Source organism: Balaenoptera musculus, chromosome 11, assembly GCF_009873245.2.
Source record: "Balaenoptera musculus isolate JJ_BM4_2016_0621 chromosome 11, mBalMus1.pri.v3, whole genome shotgun sequence".
Lineage (NCBI taxonomy): Eukaryota > Metazoa > Chordata > Mammalia > Artiodactyla > Balaenopteridae > Balaenoptera > Balaenoptera musculus.
In genome coordinates this window covers 36,137,546-36,153,866 of record NC_045795.1, presented here as the reverse complement: position 1 = coordinate 36,153,866, position 16,321 = coordinate 36,137,546, and the positions used below count along the sequence as shown (strand labels likewise).

The window sequence follows — 16,321 nt, the reverse complement described above, 5'->3', positions numbered from 1 at the left end:
TCTCTTCTTTGAATTCCAGACCTCTATATCCCACTGCCTACTTTATATCTCTGCTTGGTTACCTCAAAGATACTTCAAAACTCACTTCGTACTCTTTACGTCCTCTCTGCCACTAAAAAGCCTGCCCTCCTACAATGTTCCCCAGCTCAGTGAATCCAATTATGGAAACCAGAATAACACCTGCTTCAACCTTACACCCATACCTAATTCATCAGCAAGTCTTTTAATGTTACGTCCTAAATGAGCTCTCAAATCAATTTACTTCTTGGCAACTTCTATGCTACCATTCTAGTCCTCACCACCCATCTCCCTTTTTTCAGCCCAAGCTGTCCTCCACACAGCAGCCAGACTGAATGTCACATTATAAGACTGATTATGAACTCCTTCCCTCAACACCTCCATGACTCTCACCCCCACTTAAATACCTTCAGTGGCTTGCCAAGCCTCTTAACATAAGAGAACAGGAAAAACATTTAACTAGGCCTTCGAGGCTTGTGGAATCTGGCTCCAATCTGACTCCATTTCCCCTTATGTTCCCTGGCACATGACAAGCTCTCTCATGCCACAGGGTTTTGAAATAATTTGTTCCCTTGCTGGGACCCCTTCCTCTTTTCACCTTCCATCCTCCAGGTGCAACTCAGGTGCCATTTCCTCAGGCAGCCTTCCTTGACCTCAGGCTCGCCAGGATACCTTATCATCTGCACTCATATTACTGTATTCATTTCCTTCACAGAATTCACCTATTTGTATTTATACATCTCCGCCACCCCCAGAGGCCCTTTCTCAATACAAATTTTTTGAAAATGTAAATCAGATCAGTCACTCCATCGCTTAAAACCCTTTAATGCCTTCCTATCTTTGAATAAAAATCATACCCTTTCCAAACCCTCCTACACTGTTGGTGGGAATGTAAGTTGGTGCAGTCACTATGGTGAACAGTGTAGAGGTTCCTCAGAAAACTAAAAATAGAATTACCATTTGAAAAAAAAAAAGGGACTTCCCTGGCGGTCCAGTGGTTAAGACTGCGCTTCCACTGCAGTGTACACAGGTTTGATCCCTGGTCGGGGAACTAAGATCCCACATGCCACAGGGTGCAGCCAAAAAAAAAGAAAAAAAAAGAATTACCATATGATCCAGCAACTCCTGGGCATATACCTGGACAAAACTATAATTCAAAAGAATACATGCACCCCTATGTTCATAGCAGCACTATTCACAATAGCCAACACATGGAAACAACCTAAATGTCCATTGACAGATGAATAAAGATATGGTACATATACACAATGGAATACTACTCAGCCATAAAAAAGAACAAAATGCCATTTGCAGCAACATGGACGCAACTAGAGATTATAATACTAAGTGAACTAAGTCAGAAAGAGAAAGACAAATACCATACGATATCACTTATATGTGGAATTTAAAATATGACACAAATGAACCTCTCTATGAAACAGAAACAGACTCACAGACATAGAGAACAGACTTGTGGTTGCCAAGGGGGAGGGGGTTGGGGGAGGGAAGGACTGGGAGTGTGGGATTAGCAGATGTAAACTATTATATATAGGATGGATAAACAAAAAGGTCCTACTGTATAGCACAGGGAACTATATTCAATATCCTGTGATAAACCATAATGGAAAAGAATATAGAAAAAAGAATGTCTATATGTGCATAACTGAGTCCCTTTGCTGTACAGCAGAGATTGGCACAACACTGTAAATCAACTATACTTCAATAAAAAAATTATATAAAAATATGTAATATAAAAAAAATCATACCCTTTCCAAAGCCTACAGGGTTCTGTATGAGCTGTCACCCAATCACCTCCCCGAACTCATATCCTACTCCTCTCTTCACATTCTGCTCCAGCCACGCTGGCCTTGCTGCTCCTTAAACACAGACGAGCTTACCTGAACTCCGGTCCTTATAATTACCTTCCCTCTGCCTTTCGGAATATTTTGTTCTCAGAGTCCCCACTACTGGCTACTCATCATTCAGGTCTCTGCTCCCTCACCACCCTACCTAAAAGAATACCACCCCCCAAACACACTTCTCACCCGCTACTCCATTTTATTATCTTCATCATTAGGTATTTATCATTAGAAGATAAGCTCCATGGGCAGTTCATCTCAGTGCCTAGAAAAGTACCTGGCACACAGTAGGTACTCAATATCTGTATGAATGCTTAAAGTAGCTAGTGTGGTCCTGTTTCAAATAACTGAACTCCACTGACATATACAAGAGATACAGGTATGAAGATGTGATACTAGTAGTTGTGGTAGGCAGAATTCTAAGATGCCCCCATCCCCCATTCTCCTCCCTCTCCCGTGTACGTGCCCTGTATAATCCCCTCCTGAGTATAGGCGGCACATGTGAATATGGGATAGTCAATCATGTGATTAGGCTACCTTACATGAGACACTGTTATAGTCAACTGGAGAGATTCTCCTGCTGCCTTTGAAGAAGTAAGATGCCAGGTTGTGAGTAGGGCCATGTAGTTAGAACCTGAGGGTGGCCTCTAGGAGCTGAGAGGGACCCCCAGCTGACAGCCAGCAAGAAAATGAGGATCTCAGTTACATGATCACAAGGAATCGAATTCTGCCAACAACTAACGAGCTTGGTAGAGGACCCCAAGCCTCAGATGAGATCACAGCCCCTGCAAACCCCTTGACTTCAGCCTAGTAAGACCCAGAGCAAAGAATACTGCTATATCATGCTGGACTTCTGACCTACAGAAATGATCATGAAGGGCTGTTGTTTTAAGCTGTAAGTTTGTGGCACATCAACAGATGCCTAATGCAGTGGCCATCAACCCTATCAGTCCCAGTGCTCACTTTTTATAACAAAAATTTTGTCATGCTACCTAATGTTCTCTAATAGAATTCATAGATTTAGAACCTACTAATCACTTATAAAAATACATTAGCTATAAGGGAGAAATTTTTAAATAATTTATACTAAAGTAATATGCATCTCAACCAAATTAGAAAATAAAACTGCCCCTATAAATTTTCATAATGCCCTCTGAGGAGAGAGTCCATAACCATAACCTCTGCTTGCCAGGATCAGTGTACCTAGAACACACTGGCTCAAAATTGGGAGAATATTTAATTTTAAAATGCTTATTACTTGCTAATCTTGTTTCTTTATACATCAGGTTGTAAAGGATGTCTTTGAAAATCACACTAGCATTATATTTTTGTTCTAACCATTTTCCAAAATGGATTTAAGAAGGTTTGAAAGCCTCATAATTTCCTTTTTTCCCTCCTCCTCCTCAATTATTTAGTACTCACTGGGCATGTGATACTGTTACTTGAAATTAATTTTCACAATTAAATAGACTTTTAAAGCTTCTAATTAATTTCCCAACTTTCGTTTTTCAGATGTGAACAGATAATCACCATCGTCTAGCGGCTCATTATACACACTATAAAATATTTCACCCCAGCTGTGAAGCTGGCCATAGTAAATATGTTTTGTTGCCTTAATCAAGATTTATGATAAGATAATAATGTAATTTTTAAAGGCCACATGCCAGAGTACCTCCTAAATTAATAAAAATACTTAGCACTTAACCTATAACACACTTCAAAATCATCGCACAGTCTTGCAGGTAGCTATGTGCTCATGTGCCCGGGGCTAGTAACAACTGATGGAGAGCATGTCACCAAGCCCATTTACTTGATTTATTTTACAGTAGCCTTCTAAGGCCACATACATAATGGGTACTCACTGTGTGATGGGAAAATAAATTATTTAGTGTGGAGAACCTGACAGTGTTACTGTTAAGTTATTAATTCACTGAGAAAGGGAAATTCCCTTAACAGCCTTTTTTCATGCCCAAACAGCAACACTATTAGTAACTATTTACAGATTCCTAGAACCCTAGAGCTGGGAAGGACTTAAGGATAATAACCACGGTTTTTTACAAATGAGGAAACTGAGAAACTTGTCCAAGCTTACAGCCATCAGTGGCCAAACCTAGGATAAGGGGAGATAAGGCTATGGGTTGTCAACCTCCTCATTCAGAAAATGGGGATAGCCACACCCCTGGTAGGGTGGTTATGAAGATGCAATGAAATAACAGGACATAGTACATGCTTGACACTTAACAGCTACTCCGTAACTATCATTTTCCTCCCCAGGGTTTCCTCCACCAATTTCTCCCATCACTTTTTTTTTAACCAAAATATCGTTCAGGATGATGCGCATTGGTGATGATTTCCTGAGGTATACTGCATTGACATACAAATTAGAGCAAACTGAAGGACTCACTGGGAGGCTAGAGGAAGCAGCTGACTCCCACTCTCAGGAGTTAAGTCTACACCCCCCAAAGGTTTCAAAGATTTTCAGTTTGTTGGACTAAGCCCACATCAGCTTTGCCAAGGTTGACAGTATGCAGAGTTTAGGGCCAGTTTTTCAACGCTGTGCTTCACACATACTTTCTAATCCCTCTCTAGTATTTATTCAAATTTTTCATAAGATTATCTATACCCCTGGCCTCCTCTTTCTAACCTCCAATTCACTCCTGAATCCACTGAAGTCTCACTATCAGCCCACCACTCCACTGAAACCACTCTTACCAAGGTCATAACCTCTTGCCTGGAATACCCAAGATTCACTTTTCCATCCTTACCTTCCTGGATCTCTCTGAAACATGGACACACCCTTCTTGAAACTCTACTCCCTTAGTCTCTGTGACAGTGTACTCTCCTGGTTCTCCTTTTACCTTCATGTGTCTATTTTTTCACTAATGTCTCTTTAAGAGTTGTGTTTCCCAGGGCTGTGACTTCCTGGTGAGTTTATTTATCTATCCTCCCAGTTTCAGCTACCTCCTACTAACTTCCAAATCTCTATCTCTAGCCCAGGCCACTCCTGTGAATCTCAGATTCATTTGAACAGATTCATATGCCTGCAATATGATTCCACTGCATGTCCCTACTGGCACTTCAAATCAACATACTCAACACCGAACTAATCTCTTAATGCATATCCTCCTCCACTGTCCTTTATCTTAATATGTGGTATCATCAAACAGCAATCCATGCTAAAAACCTGTAAGACTTCCTTGACTCCTTCCTCTCCCTGATCCCACCATATCTAATCAATTGATTAGATCTCCTAATTTTACCTCCTAAATATTCCTCTAATTCATCCCTCCTATGCCTATCTAGTAACTCCTATTCTTGTTCAGGTTTCAATCATCTCTTACATGAAATACTTCAACAGCTTCTGTCCTCCTCAATTCCATCTCCACTCAGCTTACAGAATAATCAATCTAATAAATATATAATCACACTACTCCCCTGCTTAACACTTTTAAAATAATACTCCAATTAAAAGGCTCTGGAGTCAGATCTCTGCAATTTGGAATCCACTCTCTGCACTCATTAGACATGGCCTTGAACAAGTTACTTAACTTCTCTGCACCTCCATATTTTTACTTGTGAATATCCCAGAGGATTAAATGAGATAATAACTATAAAGCACTTAATACAGTTCCCGGCATATGGTAAGTGCTTAACAAATGGTAGTTATTAGTGATCATATTATTAATAAAATCACACTGATTGTATTATGGTCATTGGGCTGGTATACAAGTTCATGGAGCACACACAGCCCTTCTTGAATTGACCCGTGCTTACACTCTAGCCTCCTCCCTAAGGACGCCCTGCCTCTCACTTTGTGCTTCAGCAACATCGAACTTTGTAACCACTTACTGTGACACATTTAGCCATCTCTCTGCCCAAAATACATTTTCCTTGCATAAGTAAGGTCTTTTTCTTTAGGCCTAATGAGGTGTCACCCTCACCAGGAAGCCTTCTTTGAACATCAGAGCTTATTAAGGTGTCTCCTCAGAAGTATTAGACAGACAGATAGATGAAAGGAAGCTCCCTGGGAATCTCCTCCCCAACTCCACCTGAATTAGGTCAATTCTTACCACAAAGGAGTCACAACATATTCAAATTTAACTTATGAATTCAACTATGTATATAGAAGGAGGAGTGAGAAATAGTGAGAGCTCGCCATCACTCCACTCAATGACTATATGCTCCTTGCTATAATCAAGCCTGAAACAGAAGGTACGAGTGATTTCATACATTGCTCAACCACTGACAGATAAGTGGAGGCAGCAAAGAATTAATTGAAGGCTCTAGAGAAGCACTGGTAACAGAGAGGTAGAGAGGTAGTAGAATAGTTACCCTGCCTTAGGAGAATTAACCATTAACCCTTCCTTTAAAAACTCCCAACAGGTGATTTCCACATGTCAAAAGAGTTTAATAACCACTGAAATAAATAGTACATACTTACTTCAGTAGTTAACAAAGTGTACATTCGTTAAGGTTTAGAAGATTAAACCTTTAATGGAGGTATGACAGAACGTAGAGAGAGCAAAGAAATCAATGAAAACAATACAAATGCACACAAGATTATTACTACTACACAATAGCGAAGTAAGTATCTGAGAGAACTTTACCAAACCACCAATTACATAAGTGCAAACATAGCTTCATAGTGGAGGCTTGAGGCAGGCCAGGAAATACTTAGTAATGGTGGCACTCATGAAGTGAGGTGTTAAGCCAAATTAGGGGTGTCAAATAAAACTTCTAGTAAAATTAAATTCTCCTAATCCAAATTAGCTTATGTTGTTTGGGGTGTGCATGTATTAAGAAAACCATGACATGGCACTTTGTAGGCATTAAAGGATCTCCTAAAGAAAATTTTGACATTACTTGATTTTTGCACTGTTTTGACTTTAGAATATAACCACTAACCCCACTCTGACCCCCAACTATATGACTCCACTATAGTCTCTTGCTAATGCCACTATCTGTAAGAACAAATAACCCATTCTGCTGGTAACTGGAGCCATGGGTTTCCATTTGACTCCCCAACTTAACTAGTTCCACAGCCAGCATTAAAAACAGGAACACTGGCACCCAGCTTCCCAAGGAGAGGGCTGTCTAGTTCTGCTCCAGCTAGCACAGATGAGGGCCCTATGAGAAAACCACATGCAGTGAGGAAAGCAAGCCAACGCAAGTTCCCTTAGGGGAACTTAAACTTAGCTCTCCTTTAGGAAATTACCCAATACCCTGTTACTCTTCATCTGATATCATTTCTACTCCTTCTCCACTAGGCCATAAACTCCTTGAGGACAGGGACCAGGTCATAATGTTTGATGGAAAAATTATCAAAACTGTCTCATCCACTAATCTCATTGGCAAGTAATCACAAAGTACTGCTTCAGGCTAGCACAGACTTTTCTAGAGATTAAAACTACTGAAAACAAGCATGAGCAAATAAAATGTCCATCAAAAAGGGACTTGTTATAGTACATCTGTTAAAAGGGCATTTTTTTAAAAAAGTAAAATCATGCAAATATAAAACATGTCAAAGATTTTATTTATCTCATTAATTAATGAAGCAGCCAGTAAGAAAATATAATCAGTTCCAAGGAGAAGTCAAAGAACACACATACATATATATAGGCTACCTGGAATGCTGAAATTGCTTTACAAATAAATGCTGCAAAACTGCTCGATATCCCCAGGACAACGTTCAGTTGCATTCCACTCAACAAAATCCATTTGCATTTCTATGGACAAGAATCATCTGCATTACTCTGTTTCCTACAATTTACAGAGTTATGAAATAGCTCAAAGACAATGACAGGTTCAGAGAACCTGGAAGAGTGCACTAGATAGGACAGTCGGTAATCTTTTACGTCCATTTCATAGTCTCTCACAATTTTTCCTGACAACATCCATACAATGGAATATTATGCAGCTGGCTATAGAGAATGAGGCAGCCTTTTCATGTACTGACATGGAATAGCCTCCAGGATATAATGAAAAATAAGCAAGATGAAGTACAGTAATATGGTAGATGACATTTATGTTTAAGAATAAATATAAAAATATGCCATATACATCAAATATTTCTGAAAAGATATACAGGAATGTTAACATTTGGGGGAAGGTGGTGAAGGTTATATGAGAATCATTTTCTGTCTATCTAAAATTAGGTTAAAATTAAGAAGAAAAAAGCAAGCAGGTAATTGATACTTGTTGAGGGTAGGGGTGGTGAAGTCAAGATTTGGTTACCATCTAAAGAAATAAAGTCCCAAAATATAAACCAAACTGTGGCACGTTTTGAAAAGGTTTCCTGACTAAATCCATTATATTCTATATACATACACCTTCTAAAGAATGAGATTTGGAATTTAATGGACCTACTTTAGGACCTATTCACGAAGTTTCTAAAGTACCCAAAGGACTTTAATATAAGTTAATAGACTCATTTGTTGCTCATTATGTAACCCAAAGTCTGTGTTCTATGGAAACTACAATGTGTGCCTTTAGACACTGGTTAGGGAAGTACTCTTCTGAAAGTCTGGAAGGTAGATTAATTTATCTAGAAATGTTTGGTTCTATTTAAGATTAATTATGAAAACTACTAAATAAGTGTAAATGAAATTATATAAGAATAAATGCATAAAATAGGATAAAAATGAAAAGATTCCAGATGTATTGAAAATGAAGCTAATGAGACAGATGCAAAACTTTAAAAAATTACCAACAAATCTTTTTTTAAAAATATTTATTTTATTTATTTATTTTGTTTATTTTTTTGGCTACATTGGGTCTTATTTGGGGCACGCAAGATCTTCGTTGAGGCATGCAGGATCTTTCATTGCAGTGTGCGAGCTTCTCTCTAGTTGTGGCGTACAGGCTCTGTAGTTTTGCGGCACGTGGGATCTCTTGTTGAGGCACGCAAGCTCAGTAGTTGTGGCGCACGGGCTTAGCTGCCCCTTAGCATGTGGGATCTTAGTTCCCCGACCAGGGATGGAACCCATGTCTCCCTCATTAGAAGATGGATTCTTTACCACTGGACCACCAGGGAAGGCTCCAACAAATCTTAATTTATAAAAACTTGTGGAAATTCCCTGGCAGTCCAGTGGTTAGGACTCTGCGCTTTCACTGCCGACGGCCTGTGTTCAATCCCTGGTCGGGGAACTAAGATCCCACAAGCCGCGTGGCGTGGCCAGAAAAAAAAATAAAAAAGTAAAACTTGCTTTAGATTTTTTTAAAAACCACTACCTTTTCTCCAAAGTATTCCAGAAAATACTGTGAATACACAAGTTAGAAAGATTACAGCATGTGCTACAACAGAGACAATCAATTTCAGCTGAGGAAATGGCTTCATAGGACAAAGTACTTATGGTTGTTTTAAAATATGTCTACAAATCCTTTGACATCCCTCCCAAAAAGCTGGAGCCTAACTGGTTTCCCTTGAGTGTGGGCTGGACTTAGTGACTCATTTTTAACAAACAGAATATAGCAGAAGTGGCAGTGTGTGTCATCAAGATAGGATATACAGGCCTGTGGTTCCCTCCTTGCTCTCTCTTGTATCACTTGCTCTGGGTAAAGCCAGCTGACATGTTGTGGGGATACTCAAGCAGCCCTAGAAAGACCTAAGGCTGCAGCCATCTTGGAGACAGATCCTCCAGCCCCAGTCAAGCCTTCAGATGACTGCTGCAAGGCTGGTCACAGCTCGACTGCAACCGAGTCAGAGTCCACCCAACTAAGCTTCAACTGAATTCCTGACAAAATTTAGAGGTAAGTTGTTAAACAGCAATAAATAACAAATACAGGGTTTAATATTTATCCATTTGTATCACTATAATTTTATTTAAAAATTTATTATGAAATTAGTGGAAATCACCTATGCTTTACAAAGATAATTATAATCGATATTTCCAGGAATGTACAAAATAGGACCCAAAAGGGATAAATCTAATCAGAATAAGAACATTAAACCAGAAGTAGAATATACAGACAAGTATTTAGCTTGTAAATAGATTTTAAAATAAACACTTGGGTGGGTGAAAGGAATAAGTGGTGCGGAAAGAAAGACAATTAGCTGAGAAATCTCAAGTATACGTTGTTTGGGGTGAGCAGCACGATATTTTTCCCTAAGTGTCAAAAAAATAGTTGTGAATTTACTTTAAATGTCATTAGCTTGGAAAAGTACAATTCTTCCTCTAGAAGACTGCACCTATACATAGAGAATGGAAAATCTGAATGTTTATGTAGAATAACCTGTCAGTTGACTAAAAAGTTTTGGGTCAAATATAGCATGTCTTCACTGGAAAATCAGCTTCAGGACCTTTCATTGTCTACCTCCGTTTCCCCTCCATTCCTAACAGTATTACCAAATTCTTTTCAATCATTCAGGCAGTTATTAAAATTCTAACTTCTCAAACAACTTTCCCCGAATCAGCAGAAACAAGATTGGATTTCTTCACCTGGAGATTTGCATGCTAGGGCCCCATGCTGACATCCGTGAAGAGCACTGGCTCTGAAGACCAAGCATGGGGCTGAAGCCCTGTCCCATCTCACTGGTCACAAACACAGGCAAACTGTTCTCCCCATTCGGAAACTTGGTTGCCTTACTAGTAAAATGAGGATAATATCCAGTTTACAAGGTTGTTATTATAAGAATTAAATGACTTAGAGAAAAGGCTTAGCATAATACAGCCACTTGATAAACAGTAGCTAGTAGTTAATGATCTTGTTACTTACGTACTATATTTCCCTAACCAAGAAAACAAGGACACAGACTGCCAGAATATTTTTTGTATCATATAAAGATCCAAAAGGCAGCCCAGGAGATTAATGTGGATTTATGACATCTTATAATTTCTGGAACATCATAATAGCTTATGAGTTGAAATCCAAACTGAACACTCAGGTGCTCAACAAGTATTGGAGAACCTAGTCTGTGATCAATACTTATATAGCACTTACCATATTCTATGTAGTATTGTAAATATGTTTTTCTGCTCTACCAAATTATATATTCTTTGATTGCTTTAAAAAATTTCCAAGTATCTCTATATTTTCTCATGGCCCCTTGCATACATACATAAGGCTGAATGAATTTAACTTCAAGTCCTTGATGTCTACTCATATCAATATATTCTCAAGATTATAAAATTCAGGCATCAGATCTTCCCCTGACAAAGTGTGTGCACACTCACTCACACAGTATCATACCCCCTAACTAAAGCCAGTGTTGGATACCCAGAGCAATGAGCATTTCTCTATGTGCAGCACTCTGTACAGTTTCTGGCACATAGTAAATACTTAATGAATGTTAGCATAAAGAATAAATGAGAGAGAACAAGAACCCAGGAAGCGTGGTGAGTAGCTAACTGGTCTAGCTACAATTTAACTCCTGAAATCTCTTTTCGATGTGTTTATATCTTTGCACAACTATTGTTTGATTTCCTTATACAGCAGAACTCTCTTATAACTTCCAATCATAGATTAGGACTAACATTTGTGCTATATGAGTATATGAGACATGTAAGATCCAAAGTATATTGGCATACAAGAAATAAGTCCTTATATTCTGGTTCCTCTCCTTCCACATTTCTGTGATTATATCTCACCCTGTTTCTTTCCTTTAAGTTTTGCCCATCCTATTGTAAACATCCCAGGTACAGGGAGTATATTATTTGCTTACCCTATAAACCTGCAAAGTGCCTAATACAAGATACAGATTGTAACCTTGACACTTGTTACTGACAATTATTTTGCAAATTGGACTTTCTGACATTTAAAAAAAGTGGGCGGGGAGGGGGGAATCTAATACAAAGTCAAAAGCATCTAGCTATGCATCAGATATTTGAAAGAAATTTTCTGTAGTTACTGTGTTTGTGTGTGTGTCTGTAAAATTAGAAACAGTAACTTCTCTGTGACCCAACAGAGATATGAGGATGAATGAAATCTGTGTGTGAGTACGTGCAATCATGCACAAGGACAGTATTAAGAAGCTTCAAAGGCTCATTTAAACAATGCTATGTGCCAAGCATTATACCAAATTCTGGAGAAAACAGAAATAAGAAGGAGATGAGGTTCATGGAACTGGAAAGCAGACTAGTGGATCTAGAGAGTCTGCAGGCTGTTATTTCCTTATCCTTCTCTAAACTCTCTCCGGGTTCTCCAACAAACTCAATCTCTCTGTTAGCCTCTATGCTAACCCTCTAAATCAGTGGTTCTCAAAGCGTGGTCCTGGGAATAACATCAGCATCACCTGAGAACTTGTTCAAAATGCAAATTCAAGAGCCACACCCAGACCTATGGAATCAGAAACTTTGGGGGTGGGACTCAGAAATCTGTGTTTTACCAAAGCCTCCAGGTATTTCTGATGCATGCTCAAGTTTGAGAAACCATCTAAGTTTGATTTAAGTGTTGATTTCCAAAAGTTCCACTCCTTGCCCTTTCCAGTTCTCGCTCTCAACTTTTCTGCATAGGAATATCTTTTCTTCTACTACCTCTGCAACTGTAACTATTACTACTACTAATAGCAACAGCTGTCATTTATTAAGCATATATCAGCTAGGCATTGTGCTAACTGCTATGCACATACCATCTTAATCTCCACAACAATTCTTTAAAACATTATTAACCCCACTTTTCAGAAGAAACTTAGGTTTACAGATGGCTAAATAACTTGCCCAAGGTTACCCATCCCAACCAACAGTGGCATAACAGAGATTTGATTTCAGGTTTTCCTGACTCCAAAGTCCACAGCATTAACTACTATACTAAGTCCCAGAATGGTACTACTTCCACAGCCTTGGAGGCTGTCAGTTACATTACAATTATTCCTAAACTTTCTCATAAACTCTGGAGTAGAGTTTCTAGTTACCTAATGGGCCTCTCTGAACTCCACACATGGGCCTTAAAATTAACATGCCATCATTTCTTCCCTCCACTGTAAATCTGTTCCTCCTCCTGTGTTTTCTAATTTAGTGTTCTCATAATCCCCAGTTACTCGAGCTGGACATGTCACCTTTGACTTCTCACTCTCTCTCACCTCTAGCTGTTCGTAACATTTAGAGATTTTTTTTTTTAACATCTTTATTGGAGTATAATTGCTTTACAATGGTGTGTTAGTTTCTGCTTTATAACAAAGTGAATCAGTTATACATACATCTAAAATACCTTTACAAGCCATCCATTCCCACTGTCCCTCTTCAGGCTCCCAGCATCTCTCACCTACATCCTAACTGGTCTCCCACCCTCTCCGCTCTCATGCAGTTCTGCATATGAACTGCCTGTTAACTTTCTGATCTGATTATTCTACCTTTCAAGGTTCTCTATCACCAGCACGGGGGTAGTGTTGGAAGGAGGGAGACTAGGCTTTTTAGAATGGAAGACCCCCTTGTAATTTGGCTCCAACCATACCTTTCCTGTCTCATCACTTCTGCCATACAAGAAGCCTACAAAAGACAACTCAAGGTTTTCCCATTCAATTTTAATCTTCGGCAATTTTGCTTATACTCTCCCCTCTGGCTGGAATGATTGTTTTCCCTTTTCCATGTAGCAAAATACTACTTAACCTTCAGGGCTAAGTTCCACCGTCTTCTCTTTAAAGTTTTCCCTGACTCTATCAATTTATTTCCCCAGCCAAAATGATCTATTCCTTCAGCATTTTATTCATTCCAAAAGTGGTGAACTCTTATCACAGCACATCATGGTTAGTGTTTGTCCCCTCTGATGAACACTTGGTATCTCAGGTATACTGTGTTTTATTCTTTGTCTTGCTGGCAACCAACACAGTGCCTAGACATAGCCAGCACCCAATAAATATTTGCTGAGTTGTTAAATAACATTTGGTGTTGCAACATTACACAGGTTAGCAATTCAAGTTCAGGTTTATGCAACACTCAAAAGAAAGCTCACATAACAACAAAAGATAAAGACTAAAGGTTCAATATTTAAGAGCAGCATCTTTAATTTTCTCAAATCTTTTTGTCAATATTTTTGAGTATCCTTCTTCAAATAGACTCCTTTCCCAGCTAACATTATTTTTATTTTTTACAGGATCAGCAGTAACTACAAACCTCAGACCACTATAAGAGATAATCCCAAGCAAAACTGTGTCACTGAGAGTAGCTCGATAATTGCTTTGGGTACATCATTTCAGTAAATTTCCAATGGAATGGCCCAAGCACATAGGTAGATTTTAGAAATGAGGACATGCGCTGCTGACTAAATACATAAGATACACGCACATTAGTGAGGCATTTATTCAAATTAGTACTGAAATCAGAGGTATACAACAACCTGATTTTGGTTCAACGATAATATCCTTTCATTTTAAGTAATGATAACACTTACGATTGTTTAAGACTCTACTCTGAGTAACACAACTCCCATCCCTCCCAGAAAGTAGGCTCCATCTTGTTATCAGTGAGATGCTGATGAGCCTGCCTTAGTCTTAACACTTTCCCTCTCCAACCTACTAAACCTTATCTCTCCAATTTTCCCCTCTCATGGGACATGTAAGTTGCCGCAATATATCCCCCAATGACCAAATTCACACTATTTTTCTCAACATATGACTTATCTCTTCTCTAACAGAAGTTTTACACTTCTTTCAAAGATGAGATGAAATCTTACCTCTTCCGAAGAGTTCACTAATTCAGCCCACAAGTCTTATCTTTTCTAAATTTCTACTGCACTTAAAGTATAGCACTTCACATAACACCTGTTTACATACTACCTCATTTGGTTTCATAATTATTTTATATAATATGCTTTATTTTCCTAGCTAGACTGTTTGCCTTTAAAAGAAAAAAGCCAGGTCTTTTATGTCATTTGTAATCCCACAGTCCTCCTCCCATATGCAGCATAATACTAGGCAGAGGGGGCACATGTATTAACTACTTTAAGGACTGAGCTAACTGCGTGTTATGACTTATCCACGGTGTCACATATAATAAATATCTACTGCGTGCCTACTCTGTGGCAGGCACTTTTGTAGGTACTGGAGATATGGCCCTGAAGAAAACAAACGTGATCCCTGTCCTGAAAGCTATTATAGTCTAGAGCGCAAGAGATACTGAAATTCCGAGTACCCTAAGAGCTACAGAGCAAGGTTATCACTGGTTCCAAGACGTAAGAACCTCAAACAACATACTTTACAGATCCTCAGTTATGAAACTGAATCACAGAATTTTAGATCCGAATGAGAAGTTACAAGTTATTTTCTTCAATTTTCTTGCACAAATCATGATTAAATTTCAGTATAGCCTGTCTTTCTACCGTTTCTAGGCACTGCCTTCATCAATGGTCAGAAAAGACTGACTTCCTTCCTACCTCCAATACTCCTTTCTCCCGAGCATGGTCACTACTGCAGCCACACATCTACCCACGAGGGAGTCCAGCGCACTGCGAAGAAAGCACTGAGCTAAGGATCAGCTGCACCCAATCAGGCTTGTCAGACCATCGACATTTTCCAGCTCACACGCTGAACAGAATCTGTATTTTCTGCTTAGTAAATAGCAAGCCTGTGCTACTTTTAATAAAAAGAAAAACCGGTGCCTCCACACTTCCTCGGCCCTAATAACGACAGAAGCACAACATGGTTTAGGGAAACAAAACAGCTGATGTGAGTCTATGAGGAAGAACTGAGGATGGCTAGCCGCCCCGTGGCCTCAAAACCTGTAGCAACCATGTGATAAAATGCGTAGGGCCGACAAAGTTTGGGGCGTGCATTAAGCACGTGCGCACACACACGAAGTTGGAAACACTAGGCAACAGGTGGGCCGCACCCTCTGTACACTGACAGATCACCTTCTCCAGGTCGTGGGTGTGTCTGACGCCGCACACAGGCACTGATTCACAACTCCCTCCATAACAACCAGCTCCGCCCCAGAGCCCAGCCAGGGCAGGGGCGCTGAGGGCCCCAGTAGTGCCAAACTTTCCGGACCCCAACCTCGGCGTCCCCGGTTCCGCCTGGTCTCGGTCTCGCGCCAGCTCGTCTCAGGCAGGATGCGAGGCTGCTCTAGGAACCTGGCTTCTCGGGATTCCGAGTCCTCGGCCTGGGAGCCTGGCAGAGCCACCCCGAGGTCCCCAAACACCTCCTTCCTACAACACATTCCAGAACTAGAGACTCTTCGCCGGCCAGCTGCTGCCGCTTCCCACAGCGACCGAACCCAGGAACTGACCCTCGTCAGCCCCCGTCCCCACTCCTTCCCCGCCCCCGGAGAAAGCAGCTGAGGAGCGTGTAGGGGCGCGCGTCCCCGCGCCCCGGGCCCGCGCAGCAGGTGCGGCCAGGCCCCACCTCCCTGGCGAGGCCGCGGCTACTCACCCCCACGATGCTCCTCTGCGACCTCACCGCCCGCACAGACGCCTCTTCCGCCCGCTCCGCACCCGCCTCGTAGCGACCGCCCCCTCGGCCCCTGCCGTCGCCGCCGTCCTCGCCGCCGCCGCGGCGCGCGTCCGCTGTCACGCAC

The 16,321-nt window shown here is 40.5% G+C and overlaps 1 protein-coding gene across 2 annotated transcripts in view; it reads right to left on the bottom strand.

Moving 5' to 3' along the window:
- The window catches only part of BTBD9 (BTB domain containing 9), a 402,199-nt gene extending 385,892 nt beyond the window's left edge, over positions 1–16,307 (bottom strand). The window contains exons 1-2 of one of the 2 annotated variants that reach the window (XM_036869694.1): positions 16,177–16,261; positions 15,183–15,254 (exon numbers count right to left, since the gene is read on the bottom strand). In XM_036869694.1, the coding sequence (XP_036725589.1) occupies positions 15,183–15,230 (48 nt within the window). In that variant the 5' untranslated portion in view covers positions 15,231–15,254; positions 16,177–16,261. Of the gene's footprint in view, positions 1–15,182; positions 15,255–16,176 lie in introns of both variants that reach the window. The other variant, XM_036869695.1, reaches the window with a different exon arrangement.
- Positions 16,308–16,321: the final 14 nt, after the last annotated feature.